This window comes from Scophthalmus maximus, chromosome 11, assembly GCF_022379125.1.
Source record: "Scophthalmus maximus strain ysfricsl-2021 chromosome 11, ASM2237912v1, whole genome shotgun sequence".
Lineage (NCBI taxonomy): Eukaryota > Metazoa > Chordata > Actinopteri > Pleuronectiformes > Scophthalmidae > Scophthalmus > Scophthalmus maximus.
The window spans coordinates 18,998,805-19,020,849 of record NC_061525.1 but is presented as its reverse complement, the minus strand read 5'-3'; the positions used below and the strand labels follow the sequence as shown (position 1 = coordinate 19,020,849).

The following is a 22,045-nucleotide window of genomic DNA, read 5'->3' as shown; positions in this document are numbered from 1 at the left end:
ACACACACACACACACACACACACACACACACACACACACACACACACACACACACACACACACACACACACACACACACACACACACACACACACACACACACACACACACACACACACACACACACACAATACAATATCAGTGCGATGCTCCCTCTATTAAGAAAAGAGCAGCAGTATGCATCATTTTCCATTTCACAGTTCACACTCTCCATCTGCCTCAACAAACACATTTTTTTTCTATGACAAAAATAAATCACACACTGTAAACTCAGGACCCCTCCAGACCTGGTTCGACCTGTCTGGGGGTTTGGGAATCAAGTGGATCTGTGAAGACTTCAGATGAGATGCTTTAATATCTCTGGTTGTGTATGTGAATCTCTCAACAAACCAAACACCTGCAAGGCGAGAGTCACGTAACAAACGGAGGTAGACGAGTAAGTGTGATCACAAGAAAGATAATCTGCCAACATTGTTGCAGCCTTCTAACTATTACAGCATTATTTAATGGACCATGACCGACTGTGGATTTGACAAGGTTGTTTATTTGAAAATATGATATAATGGAACGGATTATTGATTATGTCTGTTGACTTCTAATTACAATGCCATTGATCTGCGTCCTCCTTATTATCTGATATTTGTGAGTAACAGACCCACAAATTAAAAGACACTGAAAAAAAATTTCTGTCTCAAAAGATTAAACTGTAATAAAGACATTTAAAAGCAACTTATTTTGAGGGATCCTTTGTGTGATTATCCAAAGATTTGATGAACAATTACTGTTTGACTTCATTAATATTCATGAAGGATATAATATCATGGAGTCGAGAATCCCCCAGTCAATTTAAGTCAAATTAAATATACACTGTATAGCAGAATCATATCACAAATGACAAAGAGGGCCCCTTTGTAGTATCAGAATATAACAAGAAGATTCAAAGATTTCTGCACCAACATAATCACGAGTTGTTGTTTTTTTTCTAACTGATTGTGCAGAACGTTAACTAAAACTATTATTTATGTCATACCTACAAATGTTCATTACAAAACTCACACATTGGGGCAAAATTTCCCAACACACTCACAGAAGCCTGGAGCTTGTGCACATGCATGCACAATGATGCAGTACATAAAATATACATGGCAAAGCCTCAGAATTACTGTTCTCATGAGCAAGTTAATTCACCCCCACATCCCCATCATACACACTCTCTTTCTTCTCTCTCTTTCTCTCTCACACACACACACACACACACACACACACACACACACACACACACACACACACACACACACACACACACACACACACACACACACACACACTAAAACAAAGTCCTGACCCTCAAACAACCCTCTGAAGGTGTGTGAGACAGTGAGAGCTGGACGGTAAGTACAGTATGAAACTCTGACTGCTTCTCAGCCATAAGTAAGTAAGTACACAAACACACACGCACACACACACATGCACGCGCACACACACGCACACACACACACACACACACATATATACACGCAGACACAGGTGTGCTGGGGGGGAGGGTCTGTCTCCATCCCTGATCTACCAGCTGTCGGACTCCACCCCTCCCCATCCCCATTACTATGGCAACCCCATAAATAATGGAGGCTGCAGTGCATGCAGGGAGCCATCAGGCCAGAGAGGCAGAATCCCATTACAGCCAACTTACATAATGTGAAACACTGTGGTTTCCCTCAGTGAACCGCAACACCGTCCACCGGTGCGCGTTTTTCCTCTGAAACGACTTAATTGTGACAAACGATCTCATGAAACCTGCAGTTTAACCTGCAGCCAGAGCCAACGACTGAGAAAAAGAATCCTTGAAGTCGCTGCTGCAAGAAATTACCAACAAAGTGCTCGTAGTGAATAAATCACTGTATCGTGGATAAAACAACACATTTGGCAGTCAGTCAGTAATCAACCAGCTTCTCTTTGTTTCTCTTTTCAATGTCTTATCAAAGATATATTTGACTTTTAATATACGGAGAATTTAACAATTAAAATTTTTAAGTATACTGAGTGGGAAAGAATACAAGGAAGACACCAACAGCTCTTTAAAAATGTTCTTTCATTCTTACATTTGTCAAGATGAACTGATATGTTGGGAACTTTAGTTTTTGGCAGATATTTAAAAACAACAACAAGTTCTTTGTAAGAACATAAGATAGTAGGGCTGCACGAGGTGATAAGAAATCATTTGTTTCATATTATTCTCTATCGTTTATTTCATTGCATCACAATTCACAAACATATCTCATCATCTGAGTGCTGTTTTGCTGTTTTGTTTTTCAACACAAAGGGCAACACGAACAAACATGGAGGAGAGAGAACGAGACCCAGTAAGGGGAAATTCTTGACAGGAGAATGACTCTGACCAGCCAAGGCAAAAAAGCAGGAGCTATTCCCGTCACATGGACGTGGTTTGGGTATGGAAAGTCTGACATGGACCAGAGAACTGTACTTTGTGACTGATGCCACAGACCAGTCTCCACAACAGACACAAGCACCACTATCCTCTTTTAGCATCTACGCAAGAGTCATATCAAACAGTACGGAGAGAGTCTACGGATGAGAGGCCAAAACGTACAGTCGAGTGCCCAAAACAAACCCCAAAAGTCCAAAAATGTACATGGTCGAGTTAAACTATGAGAAACGATATGCATCATTATCTGGATATAAAATACCTTCTGTTGGGATATATTATTTTAATCATATCACACCACACAAACATGGTGATTATTTTATGTCCAAAACTGAATTTTTAAATTAAAAGGTTTCATTGGGACATAATAAATACTGGATGCACTTGTCCTTTCTTATTGGCAAGACTTACAACAGCATTGAATGAATCTTTCTTTAAAATACTTTTGACTGATGACACACAAAGTCACTGATCACAGCGAAGCACAGAATCCCCAGAGGAGGATCAAATAACATCTGCCTTACCTGTTAATGTCGTGTCTGGGACGCTCCTCTCACCAAAGGACAGAGGGAGAGATGGAACCTGCTGCCTGCACAGACACAAAGTAACGGCTGTTATTATTACACACTTTTCATCACCTCATCGCTTTCTTAGACGGCTGAGGTACGGTTTATCTACAGGAATCGAAATTATTTAATTCAGTCATCGGGATACGGATGAGTCGTCAATGATTCCTTGACTATTGAGATTCAGAACAGAAAAACGTGTGTTGAGACGTGTAAAATGGATTTGATTTATTGGGAAATTTGATCGGTACTTCCTGGGCGCTGGGGTTTTATGACCCTCGATATAAATCAACACTTTTATAGTCTTCTGTGACGGCAATGAAATGTCCCTTTGAAACACGAATGAGATGATCACAGAGAGAATTTGAGTCAAAGATTAGTTTCATACAACTAATGAGAAATTATCAAAGTGTGTTAAGAAGTTATGTTAATCAAAATATGAAATGCAGCAATTGTTGACTGTTTTTTAATGTTTAAAAAAAAATATATATAAAAAAGAATTTCCCAGTTTGATACAGTAAATTATACAGTATAGCATATACGGTATATAGTATGTTTCCACCTATGGAGCAGTTTGAGGGATGCCTTGCCAAGCTTGGAAACCACACCAATCAGCAAACTCATCACAGCAAACTCGTATGTACGGGTCGGCTGTGGCTCAGGGCAGTCGCCTCCTGATCGGAAGGTTGGCAGTTTGATCCCCTGCTCCTCCAGTATGCATGCTGTAGTGTCCTTGGGCAAGAAGACCCCAAATTGTTTGCAGTGTGCGAATGTAGTGTATGAATGTTAGAGAAGCGCTTTACTGTATACAGAAGTGTGAATTGGGTAATGTGACTCATAGTGCAAAGATAAGAAGAATAGTAATACTATGCAATGCGGGTCAGGTTCTCCAGATCGGTTTTCTTGACCTTTGGCATCCAAGTGCCATCACACGAACAAACAGTGTTCCGTCCGATCAGTGAGGTGGAAACTGTTTGCATGTATACAGCATGTTGGTGTCATCGCGGGCGCAGACGAGGCTGAACAGATGAATGCTTCAGAAAGAGATGAGGGTGGGGGAGCGAGGGAGGGCAGGAGGTGAGTGTCGGCCCAGCAGCTGTCCACACATTCACATCTTACTGTGAGAAAACTAACACATACACAGACAGTAACGCCAACAGACAGAAGGTTAGGCACATGCAGCTGTAGATTATGGCTTATCAATGTGTCGCTGAACTCTCATTACCGCAGACTAATGCAACATGCCACCACCTGTGTGTGTAACTCTAGGTGCATGTGTTGCCATTTCACCGGTGTTGCTTCAATAGACGCACAGGCGGAGCGACAGTTGGCACAAGGTTAGCCTTAGCTTAACATAAATGTATGTACAGTACATCCACTCACTACAGCCACAGGTACAGGTATAGGTACCAGTGAGCTGCAGGTCTCTCAAACAGAGACACAACTTATCTCAGCTGCGTACAGCCGTCAGATCTGACCAGGTTAGATATTTAAGAGCTGTTGTATGAAAGGAAAAAGACAGAAGATTCTGGTAGTTTAGACAGCTGTAGTGAATGGGTAACATTTAATATCACAGGTTTATGTTAAAATGTATCATTCACAAATGTTTGTGGTTCAAAGGGGACCGAAGTGAAACACTCAGATCACACCAATCATTTGTGTGGCTCTATTTGAAAACGTGTTATGGGTGTTTTGCCGCCATATTGGATGTCCAACCCATTGGAGGATTACAAACTTGTGCCATGCATTTAAAATAAAAAAATATTATTTAGGGCGCAGGTAGCTCCCAAGAGTCAAAGCACGTGAAATGAATCCACATTTATTTCAATAATCCGAAAAGCTGCGTTTAGGATTGAGGATGATTTTCCCTCTTTTGCTGAAAAACAGAGTATCTTTGGGTTTTGGCCAGCTGGTCAGACAAAAACAAGACATCTGCGATGTCATCTACACCGCACGGAAGTGTAATGGACTATTCACACCATATTCTGAGGTTTCACAGACCAAATTATAAAGCAAGAAAATAATTGTGAATGACTCAAACAATGAAAAAATAGGCTATTTATAGAATATTATATTCAAACTCTAAAGCCGTTAACACATTTTGTACATTTCAGTTTCAGGATACATGGTGAAATCATATCATTACAGAATATGAAAGTTTATGAAGGATAACATTTTAATTAGCACCCAGCCCTGTGCATCCATCATTATAAACAGGTGTATTGAGATTGACGACATTACTTTTAGAACAGACTGGACAGGTTTATCTCCAAATTAGCTTTGTCTGCTCCAGTCAAGGCATCACCATCTGAAAATCCAACACGTTGCCCTCTTAGCCGGCTTTGCCCCCACCCCAACACCCCCAGCGCTGCCGTGCGTCTTATCTGTGAGGTGAAACACACACATACAATAAGTTGGACGACTTGTGCGTGTAATGTGCTTGGCAGACAAATGTGAGCGTAATTGTGAATCTATTAATTGAATACTTGATGGTAAAATGTCAGAAAATAGCATTACATTGCTTTTGTTTGTCCAGCAGCACAAAAGGAAATACATTTTTTGTCTTTAAGAAAATATTCAATTAAATTTTTTGGCATGCTTGCTTAGACAATCAAAGGGGCAGTAAGCCATTTTAATCCAATACACACAGCAAATATTTCCTCAGGAGTTTCGGCCTGGTGGTTAGCGTGTCCGTCTCCCATACCTGAGGCTGCAGGTTTGAGCCCCGGCCAGTGCAGTCGAATCGTCAACAAAGAGAGAAACAATCTTTCTACAAAATTGCTTACTGCCCCTTTAAGTGATTATAAAGATTAATCCTCTCTTGATTGACTTGATTAAATATATCAGGTGTAGTTGTCTGATCATTGGAAAGACCACCTAAATCCATCTCTGGTGTCAGTAACGTGTTTTTTTTCCATGGTCATTCCATGTCACAATGTAATAAAACACTTTCCCCCCCAACGACAGTGACTAGTAAATTATTTTTAATATGAGAGAGAGAGTGCACGTAGAGGTCAGGCTGACGTGCTTGACTGGCCATATTTAAAATTTGGAGTGTAGTGGCACGGGAGGAGGGTGTTGCTCCTGTCTCCCTGTTTAAAAACAGAGGTGAGAACACACATGAAACATCCCCCCGAGGAAGGGACGAGATGGGATGACAGAGACAGAAGATGAGATGGATGGATCTTGACTTGAGAGGAAAACAGAAAAATCAGGGAAGAGGGCGTGATAGAGACGATGGAAACAAATCTTTCCATTTTAAATATTCAGTATTGAAATACTAAGTCAATGTTTTTGAACATGTTAAAATTAACTATATAGTAGTTTTTAATCAGCTGTGGCAGATTTCCATGATGAATTCAGACCAACTTTAATGATAACCAAGGAAAAGCTGCTTTTGATTGGAAAACTACGTGCAAATCTGATGGACTTCGTGATTATAATTGACTTATTTCAATCTGATGGACTTCGTGATTATAATTGACTTATTTCCTTATTAAAATAACCTAATTTTGTTTTGTTGCATCGTAAAGAGATGCACATACTGCTCATAAAGAGTGATTTGTGACTTATGGATGATGATATGAAACATTTTCATAGACATTTTCTTATCATCACACGATATAAATCATCATATCACACAGCCCTATTTTGCATATGGACAACGTTATGCTAATTTGTCTTCAAACATCCAGCATAGTGGCAGAGCTGCAGAGAGTGAATGTGATCAGTCAAATAAGCTATGCAGATACATTTTTACAGTGGAGATAAATAGCTTATTATAAGACATTCCAATAGATTTTCATGTTTCTCTACACTGATAATGTCAAGCAATGCAGATGAAATATGCCAACTGTATTCATTATGATTTGAAAATGTTTCCTTCTTCAGGAAGTGAGAGAATCCCTCTGGCCGAAATAGCAGAGAGAAGGAAATGTTACTAGTGGATGGACAGAAATGGATCAGAGCAATAAGAGAAACTTCCTCTGTTTGACAGTGAGAGAGATGAAGGGGTATTTATAGATAACAGCATTATAGTTGCTTCAGTGGCTACGTCAGATAGGGTGCAGGAGATGAGTGAACGTGGGATGAAGAAGAGGCGAAGAAGAGTAAAGAGGGAGGAGAGCGACCCTGAAGACGTGGAGGAAAGAGAGGAGAGAAAGGCAGAAGACGGCAAATGAGGAAAAAGGGAGGGAAGAAAGAAAGTAGAGGAGGAGAGATGATAAATCGAATGAGGAACAGAGGGATAAGTACAAGAAGGGAGGAGTAGAAGTAGAACAGGGTGGAAGAAGAGAGGGATGAGGAGAAGGAAGGAGGAGGTGGACAGACAGGAGAAAGGGGAGAAATAGAGGACAAGAGGAGGATGACAAAGGGAAAGAGAGAAGACGAGAGGAAGGAGAGAGAGAGATGAAGAGGAAATGTCCTCTTCATCTCTCTCAACAGACATAAAACAGATAGAGCTGAGGAGAGAGAGACTATCTGCTCTTCTATCTTTGGATATATGTGTTTTTGAGTTTCTAGTAACTGGGCGGGTGATGTTTGTAAAAGTGATATCATGATGTTGGCATTTGAAAATATCACGATAGGTGGTTACCGTGTTGGAACTCCCCCTCCTTTAAACTGAGGGAAAAAAATAGTGAAAAGCACCAAGAGAAAAATATACTGAAAATGTCACAGACCTGTAGTGTCTGGTCCTGGTCTGTTGGGCCAGTTGAACATACTCTGCTCTTAGCAGGTCTATATGAGGTGTTACTGCAGGGGCCACACACACACACACACACACACACACACACACACACACACACACACACACACACACACACACACACACACACACACACACACACACACACACACACACACACACACACACACACACACACACACACACACACACACACACACACACACACACACACACACACAATCTCTCTATGGATACAAGGCTGCAGGGTGTGAACACAATACTTCATCACGGAAATATTCAGCAAGCATGCGCACACAGTTGACTGGAGGACTGATATGTGACATCAAAACCTTCCTCTGTTTCCCAAACATACGTTCAGTGTCTCGTGTATGATTAATTTACCATGAGTGAGAGTTTTAGCTGCTTGAGTGAGTTTGAAGGAACGTGCATGCGATACAGGGAAAAGGGCAGATTAAAAGCAAAGATATGTGTGTGTGTGTGTGTGTGTGTGTGTGTGTGTGTGTGTGTGTGTGTGTGTGTGTGTGTGTGTGTGTGTGTGTCACTGGAAGGTGTGGTTGGTCCTGATGAGTGGGTGGTTCCTCCACCATATGGTCTCTGGGCTCCTAACACACGCACACAAATGTATGATCAGCATTGGAATATCTCATTCTAATGATGTTGCTCTAATATTTTCCTCTTGGTAATCAATACTGCCTTAAGAAGCTTAAATAAAGCAGACTAACTATATTCCAGTCCTTTCTTGGTCCTCTTTCATGATTTGTTCGCTTCAGCCTGCAGGTGTTGCAGCACTGCTCTACTTCGCGACAGCTGGGCTCTACGGTGCAAGCACTTCGCTCACATGATGCGCATATGCAGGTGTGTAAATGTCAAAAAATAGTTGGGAGCAGCAGAGCGAATAACACCAGGGTTGGCAAAACGCACAATCATGCAAGACGTGCAGGCCAATGACTTTTTTTTAACCTCACCTCTATCTCTTTACAGCAAAGAGCAATGTGAAAAACATTTGTCTGGCAGAGATGACTAACGCCAACTCGGTGAGTAACTTGATGACAGACAAAAATGAGCTGTAGTACAACAGAAAATAAGAGCATCTGACTTCAGACAGAAAAGAAATTGGATTTCACTGATGTAAACCCTAAAATTGAGTTTTGTAAAAGCCTTTTCCTCTCCTGTGGTGAGTTCTGTAATCAGCCAGAGTCCTGACGCCTGCTTTAATGAAACTGAACTGAAGCAGTGCGAGTCAAGTGGAATATTTTAAACCTCTCTCTCCGGGTCTAATAGTAATTACAGTATAGGGGCATCTTTGTCGATCCTGAACCATACAATTAATATCCTAGAGATGCACCCTCTCCTTTCATCTGCCCCCACATCAATGAAGCGGATAAATTACTTTTTTCTTATAAAAGAAAAGAAAATCAATCCAGGTTCAAAGCTTTCATCTGGATTCATCCAGCCGGTCTGTTTCATGGAGAGAGGAGGGGAGTGCATGTCGTGTTGCTCCGTCGGTATTCGTCTAGACGCCGTGCTCAGCAGCCCCAGCAGCCTTGCAGGCAGACAGACCATCCATTATTCAGCTGCTGGCAGGCTTCTGGCTGCTCCACAGCCAATATTACTATTTATGTTGGTAGTTTGTGTGAGTGAGTGTCTATACTGTACAGGAAAACATCCATGTTAATAAGTTATTTGGTTCATTGATTGTTGAAATCTGCCACTGAATAGCTGCATTTGATATTTGCAGTACAGCCTGACGCAGCGACACCTTTCATCTCCTCCCGATGATCCCATACACTTCTCCCTCTTCACCGCCACAGTCCAGTAATGCTAGCAACCCTGCTGACTCTGCACCAAACCACCAATTAAAAGGGAAAAAGTGGGACATTTTAGGGGCACAAATGGCCTACTTCTGCCCAAGGGTAATAAAATCCGACTACCAGCACCTCTAAAGCTCACCGACATGCCATATTTTGTCTGCTCAACACAAAAGTTGAAATCATGAAGCTCTAAGCAAGAAAGCAACTGCATGTATTTTACAAAGTGTTTAGACCTACATTAACATCCATCTTCTCAGGTGATCTGATCACAAGTGGAAAGCTCTAAGTACAGGTGTGTTTTAGCCGTACATGGTCACGATCTATAAGCAGGGGTGTACTTGACTGTGTTCTGGGCCAGTTTGTGGCCACCACCACAATAATAACACTGACCACCACATCATTTTTTTTTCTTCAAATGAAACTCTCAAACTGTCCATCTAACACCCACCCTCAGACACATGCACAAACATTGACCATTCGCAAACGAAAAGGACGCGTGTGTGCATTTGCATGTAGAGCTGGGAAGTCACTTCTTATGTGTTGTGTTGTGCGTTGTGTGTGTGTGTGTGTGTTGCCTCTACAGTAACAGTTCATATAGATCTGCTAAGAGCCAACAAACCTCAGGGTTAAAAATAACTTCAGCGACAGGTGAGACAGAGACCAAAGGCTGGCCAAAAGGGAAACACACACATTCACGTGATATAAAACACAGAACACACGCAGGCAGGCGCACACACACACACACACACACACACACACACACACACACACACACACACACACACACACACACACACACACACACACACACACACACACACACACACACACACACACACACACACACACACACACACACACACACACACACACACACACACACACACACACACACCCCTCTTACTCCTGAAGTAGCTTAGCCCGAAGCCACAGGAGCCAAATGGGTCATTAACTCTTCCCAGCCTTCCTCTCTCTCTCTCTGTAATGCTGCCGAGGTGTCAAGGCGACAACTGGGTGGCCTCCTGCTTCACACGGGGCCATAAAACAATCCTTTAGCCACACCCACATCTCAATGGCAACCACTGTGCTGCCGCTAGGGGTTCAGCTCAGCCAAACCCGGAAGTCCATTTCACATTTTGCTGTAAAGTTGGGGTTTAATTAACAAGGCACGCTCGTGTAGCGATGAACATCAGTTTCCTTTGGGTCTCTAAGTCATAAAACATGACGGGGTCCTGGGTTTGAAAATTTCAACAAGTGAAATTGCATCATCCTTCAAGTTTAAGTTAAAGTAGGTTAGTAAGATTATCTCCTTTTTCGATTAATATACCAGAAAATAATTAACATTCGCCTTTATCAATAAAATATCTACTGTATCTATCTGTCAGTCAGCATAACAGGTTCATTTGCCAGAGTCTTTTTGAGAAACGAGAACAATGGGATGTAAAGCGTTTTGCTTGAAATAAGAAATATGATAATCAATTATCAATCAATTTTCCTGATTGACTAATATATTAATTATTTAATTGGTTCAGGTCTAATATAGTAAATGAAAAATGTGGCTTTAATGGGTTAGATTGTCAATTATTTCAGGACTGTATTGGGAAGTAGATTTTGAACTTAGATCAGAACATTATCATTCATTTCTCTCTGAATCAAATCAATGGGTGAATAACATTAGTAAACACATTCTTCTACAGACTTATTTCAACTTTCTTAACGTTATGGTCCAAGTTTGGATATTAAGTAATGTAACCTACAGCAGAGGTTTTCACACTGAGGAGGGGAAGTCCTGAAGAGACTCTGAGGGGGGAAAAAACAAGAATTTTAAATCCCCAAACGACCAACCGCTTTTAATCTGCTTCAAACATTTTATAACAACAGGGAGCAAAGGGCAACGTCAGCCCAACTCCGCCGGAGAAAGGCTGAGTCACAAATGAGGCTCGAGGGTCAATGGGCACTAATGAGAAGGGAATTAAGTCCTAAATGGCGATAAAAACAAAATGCCAGATGAGAGCTGGCTGATTGTGTAATCAATAAGAGGCAGCAGATACACACACACACACACATTCTGACTTGCCAATGCCACGAAGAGAAAAAATGATCTACGGACACGTTCACTGAATACACACACTGAACTCTCCAGGACTAAAGAAGTGCACTGATTTTTTTCTGCTGAGCCATGTGGAAACTGGAGCTTCGATGTCAGACACACAGCTGTACACGTTTCATAGAAAACTACACGGTTTACTGCAATTGTAAGAGACGAAAGCTTGATGTGGAATCTGCTGAATGGCACAATGACATGAGGTCAATGTAAAGTCTCTACACCAAGACACATTGGCAGCCTTACTAGGAACACTGGAGGGATTCTTACAGAGATCATTTCAAAGTAAGAGTGGATGTCTGCTCTCTATAGAGGCTCCTTAGGTTTGATTACAATCTGCAGTCAGAAAATATATCAAAAATAGAGTCAAAATGCAAATGTATTTCAGTAAGAGGAGAAGAGCAGCGCAGAGTGTGTCTATTCTCGGACTACAGCAAAAAAAAGAAGAGAGAGAGAGAGAGATGTGGGAATGGACTTTGTGATGAATCACGTTGGAGGAGGTATCCTCTCAGACAGGTTTCAGACATGGAGAAGTGGAAGCTGCCAGGATTTCGTTCGTCCATCCATCCATCCATCCATCCATCCATCCATCCACTCATTCATTCATCCGTTCATTCATTTGTCACTCGGCCTGTCGCCGGTAAGAGCTCCTGTGTTATCACAGCGCTGCTGGTAAACTGGGAGGAAACCGGTGTAATTAAATAAATAACAACAACAACAACCACACAACCACCAGCAGCAGCACCATCCTCCTCCTGCGACTCGTCGCCTTGTGCGGGGCTGACGGGCCTGCGGGGTCCGGGGCGAGAGTAGAAATGGATGTGTCTATACGGAATGTAAGAGAACGGACGTGTGGGTCCCAGCCTAAACCACTGACTGACCCCCCCCTCCTCCACCTTTCCACGGGCACACCAGCCCCTCACTCACCACGCACCGTGCCTGGGCTGAGAACGGAGATAAGACTGATGCATTTCAAGCCTCAGTCATGAGGTCGACGGGCTCACTCACCGCTCGTCCGGGTGCTGGTGGAAATGCCAGAATGTTGCGTGATAATCTCCGACACCGGGACACGCCGTCTCATGTATTCGGCAAACTCTCCTCTCGGCTCTGCTCTGCTCCGCTCCGTCGCTCTCTCTCTGTCTCTCTCTCTCTCTCTCTCTCTCTCTCTCTCCCTCTCCCTCTCTCCCTCTCTCTCTCTCTCTCTACAGTAAAGTTGCCGATCCCTGGCTATTGTTAGCCGGGCTCGGAGAAACCCTGCTGCACTGAACCACCCGCCCCTCATCGGAGGCCCACACGGACACGCCATTGGTCGTTGGACAGCGCCGCCCGTCGCCGATTGGCTGCTGCGAATGTCCGTTTCAAAAATTCCGGGGCGGGTCGGAGGAGCTCGCCGGTAGCGAGCGAGCGGTGGTGCGTTCACAGCCGCCGATGTTCCAGCTTCCCTCCAGACCTTCGCAAAAGGTCGTTGCGTTCAGGTGTAACTCTCTCAATGGTTCAAACACAAAGAAAAGAAATAGGAATTTATAAGTTAGCACAGGTTAGCCTTCTGGAAATTCAAGAAAACTAACAGCTGATTCTAAACAACAGCAATGATGATAATAATGATGATAGAAAGAATAATGTTATATACGTAAAATGTATCATGTCCAATCACATATCATGTATAGCTTTTGGTAAAATGTCTCAGATGATTACACAAGATTTACGAATGCCATTTTTCATGGCATGTGTAAATCACTGGAGGATTCTTTCTTTTTTGCCAAAATCAAATGAAATCACAAATTGACTAGCATCTGCACACATAAGCTTGTGTTTGGGCTTTGTGTTAAGCTATTTTAATACCTTAGACTGAGACACTGTCATGTGTTCATGATTGCACCAGGTCTTTGAAAACCTAACTGAGGTAGGAACAACTGTTTGAAGAAGAAAAGTGCTTTGCAGGACCAGGGGTAAAAGGGAAAATGACAATCAAAATTTACTTAACTTCCAACATTAGATTTCATACAAAAACGATTTCTTTGTCAAATTCTGAAAATTAGAACAAACCAGAAACAAAACAACACGAATGAAACTTAAATCTACAATAAACTGGATATGAACTTTGTACTCTAATAATGTCTCATTTCCATTCCACCTAACCAATATTTAAATTTAGCTTGCCCTGCATAATTAAATCCTTGAAGACATCATGTATTGTTTCCTTGAAAAACGCAATTCAATACTTAAATGTTCAATGTTCCAAAAACAGATCAATGTTCATTATTGGATGGAAACTACAGGATGTAAATAATGAGACAGCGACATCTAGTGGTGTTATTAACGAACTTCACTTATAACACTGTAGGTGATGTATCATAGCCAAGAAATGCGAGCAGACTAAATCTCTAGGCTTTGTCACTTTTCTAAAAAGTAAAAGTAAAAGTCACCCTATCATTTTATTCATAGATACGGTGGAACAACTCTGAGCTCTGGCCTGAGAAATCAACAGAATCTGAAGACTTCAGACAAAAGAAATTTCAGTTGCCTTTCAGTTTGCAAACATTTCTTCCTAAATGATCAACAACCTGATCATGATTCAGGTTGGTCTGCAAAGTGACACATGGGAAAAAACATAAGCATTTGTCTGTGTAGTAAAACAGATCAGACAAAAGAAATTCCAGTGAGTCTTGAAGGGAACAGCGGGCCTGAATTGTGAGGGAGCAGCTGACAATCTGAAAGCTCAGGCTGGAGGTTAGATATGTGTTATGACGGACAATGTAGATGGGAGAGTCCAAGTGACAAGAAAAACACAACAGCTCTCCTTGTCTCGTCTCTCACTTCAGAGCAATAGACTGTAGATGTGTCTGGTGATGCATGTTAGCAGTCACCCTGTGCTCTAGTTATAGTCGTCTACCCAATGATTTTAGTGATGATCAGCCCACATTAAGGGAAAACCCTCTGGGGGTAATAATGCGTGTGGACCACTGCCCATAGTAAACAAACAGAGGGACACCACATTGGAGAATTAGGAGGTGAGGGCTGCAGGGATGCAGCACAAATATATAGAGGGAAAATGTCACAAATATGGTTTAACATTATTATCACGATGACAATAACACCAACAGGGAAGGATGGACGCCAAGAGAAGATGGAAGGGAAGGAAAAGAAGGAAGAGATGGAAGGAGAAAAAAAAAGGAAAAAAAAGGTAAAAGTAGGAAGATAGAAGAAGAAGAGGAGCAGCAATACCAACAGGGGATGGAGAAGAGGGGGAGACCGTGGAGCTCAGTCACTTCCGCACCATGTGAGCTACCGTGAGTGATGCTCATTTGCTGCCGCTTGGATGCCGCATCCTCCCGGAAAGAGCCCCAGAAACCGAACAGAGCTGAGGCTCCCCTTCACCAGAGGCAGAGACAGTGGCAGAGAGAGAGGCCAGAGGCCGGAGAGGAGACAGCAGCAGCTCAATGATCGGACAGTCCCGGACAGACAACACACCCACCCACCCGAGGAAATGACTGCAGACGTGGCGGTGTCTCTGTTGATGCTCGCGGGGATCGTCGGGCTCAGCGACGCGACCCGCCGGCTGCTCAGCAGCGGCACCCTCGCGGGCACCGGGCTCTCGGTCTGCGCCGTGGAGCTCGTGTCCACCTTCCAGCTGTGCTGCTGCACGCACGAGCTGAAGCTGCTGTCCGACGTGGGCGGGATCGAGCCCCGGCTCGCGCTCACCCTGACGTACCTCGCGTCCGTGGTGCACGGGCTCACCTTCGGCGGCGCGATCGGCAACCCCTCCGGCACACTGGAGCACGCGTACCGCTCGAGGATAACGGGCCGGTGCGCCCTGCGGCGAATCGCGTGTCAGTTCGCCGCCGCCGCCGCTGCGCGCGCCGCGGTGCCGGTGATCTGGGGTCTCGGGCTGTCGAGGCTGCACGTGCGGCACAAGCTGCTCGGCTACCGGTGCGTCAGCGCCATCCACGCGGCGCTGCCCAGGGCCGCCGCCGTGGAGTTCGCGTGCGCCTTCGCGGTGCAGACGGCCATCACGCACACGCGATCGGTGGAGGAGAAATACCGCGTGCACGCGGTGGCTGCGGTCATCGCATCGGTGGTTTATGCAGGTGTGACAGTGTGCCTCCATCTAGACGTTTGTCTCAACGTCACTTGAATGACGTGGATATAGCGCAGATGTGCTAGGGCGAGGTCAAAGGTCAACCTCAGTGTCCTAGTCAATGGCACTTCTGCAGCAGAATTGAGTTTAAAAGAAAATTGATGATGATCAAATACACAAGCCACACCGATGGATCAGTCCTCAGCATTTACAAGAGAACTCAGCAAGTCTTCCTCAGGAGAAAAAAATTACCCCCAAAAATTTATATTAAAACCCAGTTCGACTACCTCATTCTACAAGAATAACTCGTTTTGTGACATTTTCAATCTGAACACACTTAATAAGCAAGACTGTTCAGAACTAGTCTCTTGATGTCGCATCAAGTTCTCTGTTTGAACTCGATGAACAATGAGCAATAGATTAACCTCCAACTGATTTAAGAGAACATTCAACTTGTTCATTGAGGAGCTGTTGATGAACATGGCTGTCCTATACTGATACGTGTGTGTGTGTTTGTGTGTGTGTTTCCAGGTGGCAGTATGACAGGAGCAGTGTTTAACCCAGCCTTGGCGTTCTCCACACAGTTCCCCTGCAGTGGACCGTCCTTCCTGGAGTACTGTCTGGTCTACTGGCTCGGCCCACTGCTGGGTAAGATCCGCTGATGTAAAAACTCTGCAGGAAGTCTTAAAAACATTTATTTCAGTTTTTAAAAGAGTCCCTCAAATGTATCAGAAAGTCTAAAGATAGTAATTGAGAGCTATTGTCTTCCTAAAGCAAATCAAATCTGTGAATATTCAATGTTATACATGTTCCTCTTCTTCATCCCGCCCTTCTTACCTGCTGTTCCAGGTATGATGAGCTCCGTGCTGCTGTTTGATAAACTTGTCCCCCGGCTGTCAAGGACATCTTCATCTCCCCATCTCTCCCTGGAGACCAAGAAGAGGACGTGAGCCTTCGCAGGGACATTTCATATACCAGACACACGTGGACACTTTTAACCCGCTGCTGACCTCAGTCATCAGATGTTAAAGAAAGAGGAACACTGATGTGCACGTCTTAAAAAGACACACAAACGACCATGACAACATGCAGACAGAAGTTAATTTCACCTCAAGAGCACATTTTGTACTGTAAGTAAACAGAGTACTCTAATATTATTATATATATATTTTTTTTTAAAAACAGGGCAATCAAGTGTAGCAAGTCAAATTTTTTACAACACATGTGGTTGATCCATCGTATTTAAAACTTTTAGACACTTTTTGTTTCACCACCCAGAGCTAATATCACTACCGAAATATCAACAATTAGGGCTACAACAAAATTTGCACGAGTTTTGACTTATGAAAGTTTCGTCTGGATCCACACATTTGGTTCAGACTCAAAAAGATCACTTGCCTGTTTTCTGGTTTTGCCAAACACTTAATACAAGTTTTGTAGCTGCAATAATACACTGAGCCAAGTATTATTTTCTGTTGTAGAACATTTGCTAAAGCTAATTTACTTAACTGTTAAAATAATAATGGATGATAGTATATATATTGCTAAACATTGATTGTATATGATTCATGTTTATACTTAATGTGACATTCTAGAGCCAAGCACAGTGCATGAATGTAGTGTTCTTTTGCACACGTTTTTGCACAAATCTGATTGGTGCCTTTGAATTCTCTGTAAAAAAAAAACTGGAAAGGCAGATTAAACTGTTGAAATGAGATTGACTGGTTTATAAATACGTCTAAATGGAGCCCAGTCTACGGCAGAAATTACTGGATTAGCAGTTGTAGTGACCATGTAAAGATGTTTCTGATTTCTTTTTGCAGGTTTTATTAAATCTACAGTAAATTGACTTAGTAAAACAGTAAGACAGTAGAAATACAGTGTCAATCACTATTTTCTGCTTCATGCTTGTTACAGAGAACAGTTTTTTATTTTTGCACATCGAGCAGTCGCAGAGCAACATTATCGTTCATTTTGTCCACCTGATAATTTGGCATAGGTTTGTTACAGGGATCGACCGACTCATATTGCATGAGGATAACAAACAAATGTTTAACGGCGCTTTTAGAAAACGATTCAGTAAAAACGAATCAAGCGAAGAAACTCCTACAAAAAACTATGCATTTATTGACAATTTGATACAACAACGTTAATTTCCTCTGCAGGAATGTCAGATTTTAAATTTGTCTTCAGGCACAAAACAGAAACAAACTTATTTTTTTCTACAGTCAACGAAAGGATCTTGTAATTTCCGACTTGGCTGCATTACATAAGTGCAGAACACATTGTTCCGGTGAACTGGACAAACCACTAGAGTTGGAGGTGGAGGAGCTGAAAACCTACAACACAATGAGCTCCAATTTAACACAAAATAAAGAGGAAATATTTTGCAGTTTGATATCGAGAACAAGAAGAGAGTACGAGTAAGAGCTAGTAGCCTGAAAGAAATGCCCCGGTCCTCTTTTCCAATCCCATGATGCATCTCCAGTGCTCTGATTGGCTTCTGAGATGACTCCCATCTGCACAAAGAGTCAGAAAACACATGAATGCACCTCAGACAATGTTCTATCAGATTCTACTCACACAAAGTTATTTACAAAGATTTTTCTGATGTTTGTCATTTTGATTAATCATTGATTTTGTTGTTGTTGTTGTGTTGGTGATTCTAGCCACTGGTCAAAGTTATTGAGTTCTTTAATATACTTTGAAATTCTTAGAAGTCACACAATTAAAAAAATGTTTGACAGAAACTAAACTAACGTGATAACAAATTACTTTACACAGGAAATCGTCAGGAATCTGAAAAGTACTGTTGGATACAGTGAGACTTACTTAGTGCTCAACGTCTGCATCCTCAAACTGACCCGCCTCCATCGCTCCTGCATCCACCTCCATTCCGTCTGTCAACAATAGCAAACAAACACTCAATTATCAAAGTCCCCACAAACTAAAAAAATGATTACAATGAACATCATCCATATTTATTTTAATACAGATGATTTAACTTTCTGATACAAAACAATTGGAGCGCAGCCGGGTCTCAAACCTTCAAATTCGCTTTTGCCTTCTTCGGTTCGGACTCCGGCCATGTGAAACTGCTGAGCGACACTCTGGGCCAGCATCCCCTCCAGCCTCTCCAGTGTGGCCTGGCCCTCCTGCGTGAGCGCCGACAGACCCTCGTCACAGGTGTAGAAGGACGGGATGTCGGCATGGCCGTGCTCTGGGTGAAGGAAGACACAGACACATTATGTCCTGTACTCCTGTCATAAAAATGTTCAATAGAAGGAGTTTAGTTATGGAAATGTGCAGTGGTGTCTGTTGGGACGTCTTACCTGCTTCTGCAACCAAATGGTCCAAAACAACCAAGGAGAGACAAACAAACAGGGACACAAGGAGAACATAACCAAGAGTCAAAATTTTCAATTCAGTCCACAGTATTTCATATAATTCTGTCGGATGAAAAACTGAACTTCTGTTCAAGTTAAACACACGGAACCTGGAGTATATTACTTTTATATTATACATACACGTGAGAGCAACAACAGTGTATGTTATATGTCAAATATCTTAACAAGCCATTTAATTGGATTTTCTGTTTGGATGCATTCAACAGTAAATCAAGGAACAACAAAACGATAAATAAAAGAAGGTTAAGAGAATTTAGTTTTCTCGTGTGTGGATTGGATGTGGATTATTCTACTGAAATAAACAAAAGTGTACATTCCCTAAAATAAAATCTATTTGAATGTACGAATTTGTGCGTGTCTGTATTTCCTCACCGGCCTCCTCCACGTCGTACTCTTCTCCTTCAAAGTCGTTGTCGGAGTCGTCGTCCTCTGGGTCGGGGTGCAGCGCCTGGCACTCGCACATCGCTGAGAACATGATCTCCACTGAATGTACAACACACACACACACACACACACACACACACACACACACACACACACACACACACACACACACACACACACACACACACACACACACACACACACACACACACACACACACACACACACACACACACACACACACACACACACACACACACACAAAAATGAGATGCTACACTGTGGTGACTTTACCAATCTGCAATTAAAATATTTTCACAACTGATCAGAAGAATAAAAAGGTTCAGGCAGGAAAAAAGTCAGATCACTCACATGCAGCCTTGTCACTGGGCACAAAGCGAATCTCTGTGATCGCTCCATCTTCATCATCACCGCCGCTGCTGCCACCGTCGTCGTCTTCTTCGTCTTCTTCACCATCATCTGCTTTCTCTGCCATTTCTGCTTCATTCTCACCTGGGAGGGATGAAGGTGAGAACAGCTTGAAACTCGTACCAGCGGACAGACGAATATTCACTGATTATTCCCCTATATCAGAAACATATAAACACATGAACACACGGTGTTCCCCTCACCGCTGAGTTTGCCGTTGACCATGACGTACAGGTGTTCCTGTGGGTAGGCACTGACGTCTCTGGAGATGGCGTGCAGGCCGATGGTGGGATACTCCAGAGAGAAACCCATCCCCGAACCGTCAAACCACGACACGCGCCTATGAAAAACAAAACACACAGCATTTTTTTCTGACAATGTCAGGAAGCATGTGAAAACAAGTCCAAACAAAAGATAACCACAGAAAGTTTATATTTCACACGTTCTGAGTATTTTTCCAGACACAAAAAAAACAAGTGTGTACAATCTCCATGAGTGTGGAAATGTTGGATTTTTAGTTGAGATTGGAAGTTGAGTGACGGTCGGGTATAAAAGCCAGTATGTGAAAGCATCTTTTAGATTTTGTATTACAAGACAATAGACAGCTGACAAGCCATGAGGGTAGGGCTTCAACTCATACTTATTTAGGGGTTACTTTCTTTTGTAGTCTAGTAGTTCGTAAAGCAAAAAATGTCAGAAAATTGTGAAACTGTGATCATTTCCCAGAGCTCAGACTGAAAAACATCAGTTCTTCGTCTTCATTCGACCACAGTGGCAAGAACAAGTATGTGTTTAATGTACCATTATTGAACACAACCATTAAACATTCACAGTGTTGGTGGGAAAAGCGAGAGTGAACCCTTCGTTTGAATAACTTTTCAAACCGCATTAACAAAAAAACAAACAATTTCCGGCTCTTATTTTGAAAGAGACGGAAGTGTGAGGCATGAGGCTTTACGGCGTCGTGGAGCAATTTACTATGTTATTATTACAGTTTACATTGTGCACGTCGGTAATAATTTAACACCACGTCCGTTCGAACAAACTCAGGTGAACCTCTCGGTGCTTCCAATAAAAAACAACAACAATCACTTACGTTTCGGCGACGTACAGCGTGCCGCAGCCCAGCCTCTGGCCGTCCATCACCGCCGTGGTCTCGGCTTGCTCGTGCCGCACGCCCTCGGTGGGAGGGTGGAGGTTCTTCAGTAAAACCATCCTCAAAGTGTTCGGCGAGGAAAGGAACCGGGCTGTGGCGTCGGCGCGGAGCTGACTGACCTGGTTCGTGCCACGTAACCCGGGATAACTTCTTAGTTAAATGAGCACCAGACAGCCGGAGGCGGGCAAACTGCGAACCGGGGAAAGTGTGCGTCTTGTCCCGAGACTAACCGAACCAGGCCGAGCCGCTCAGAGAGAGAGAACATGGGCGGTGTAGAGTCTAAAACATCAACGAGGTGGACTGAGACGTTGCTCGGTTGGTTGACGTTGACTGATCCTCGGCGAAGCTGAAATATCGCGGCAACATGCGTCGCTGCGTCAATACGTCATAAATCACGCGACCATAGCGACGTCGCTACGTCTTCGTACGTAAAATCCTCATTACCGTAATCATCGTCCACGCAATTTTATTTTGAATGTTCATACCGGAAGTGAGTGTATGCCTCCAGTGGACATGGTGTGCAACTACAACCACATCTATTTTGAAAATGTTATGTAAAATAATCAAATTTGCCGTTTTTTATCAAATACGTTTCTTAATTAATCACAAAAGGTTTTTATTTTTCTTAACTTTTAAAAATTCTCTTTTTAAAAAGGCTAACTATAAATACAAAAGCAAGAAAGTAAAACTGACAGTAATTTAAAGTCATGTAGTGACAACTGAAAGAACTGGGGAACTAACTAAATACATATAAATTAAAAAAAATAATACATTTAAAAAATAACATGGAGAATTTTTATGCACAGTAATGTTATTATCTATAGAGAAATACATTTAATTCATTCATATTTAGAGTTGTGAACAATTTGAGACATAATATAAAGTTTCCTGTAATTCTTGCTATATTCACATTTCCCTCTTGGTTAATTTTCAAATATTTTTTTCTTTGTGTATCATA

The 22,045-nt window shown here is 42.6% G+C and overlaps 3 protein-coding genes across 5 annotated transcripts in view; 1 reads left to right on the top strand and 2 right to left on the bottom strand.

Moving 5' to 3' along the window:
- pak1 (p21 protein (Cdc42/Rac)-activated kinase 1) overlaps window positions 1–12,882 on the bottom strand; it is a 44,424-nt gene extending 31,542 nt beyond the window's left edge. The window contains exons 1-2 of one of the 3 annotated variants that reach the window (XM_035623386.2): window positions 12,642–12,879; window positions 2,969–3,033 (exon numbers count right to left, since the gene is read on the bottom strand). The gene's annotated coding sequence lies outside the window, so the exon portion shown is untranslated. Of the gene's footprint in view, window positions 1–2,968; window positions 3,034–12,641 lie in introns of all 3 variants that reach the window. The other 2 variants (XM_035623389.2, XM_035623388.2) reach the window with 2 other exon arrangements.
- Window positions 12,883–14,623: 1,741 nt separating this feature from the next.
- Window positions 14,624–18,071, top strand: aqp11 (aquaporin 11). Its single transcript, XM_035623474.2, has 3 exons — window positions 14,624–15,721; window positions 16,243–16,359; window positions 16,561–18,071. The coding sequence occupies exons 1-3, from the start codon at window positions 14,953–14,955 to the stop codon at window positions 16,659–16,661; spliced, it is 987 nt and encodes a 328-aa protein (XP_035479367.2). The 5' UTR covers window positions 14,624–14,952; the 3' UTR covers window positions 16,662–18,071.
- On the bottom strand, window positions 17,816–21,485 carry clns1a (chloride channel, nucleotide-sensitive, 1A). Its single transcript, XM_035623475.2, has 8 exons — window positions 21,028–21,485; window positions 20,135–20,271; window positions 19,875–20,015; window positions 19,491–19,601; window positions 19,044–19,049; window positions 18,758–18,931; window positions 18,544–18,611; window positions 17,816–18,230 (listed from the first exon to the last, which is right to left on the bottom strand). The coding sequence occupies exons 1-7, from the start codon at window positions 21,144–21,146 to the stop codon at window positions 18,544–18,546; spliced, it is 756 nt and encodes a 251-aa protein (XP_035479368.2). The 5' UTR covers window positions 21,147–21,485; the 3' UTR covers window positions 17,816–18,230.
- Between the last annotated feature and the right edge of the window lie 560 nt (window positions 21,486–22,045).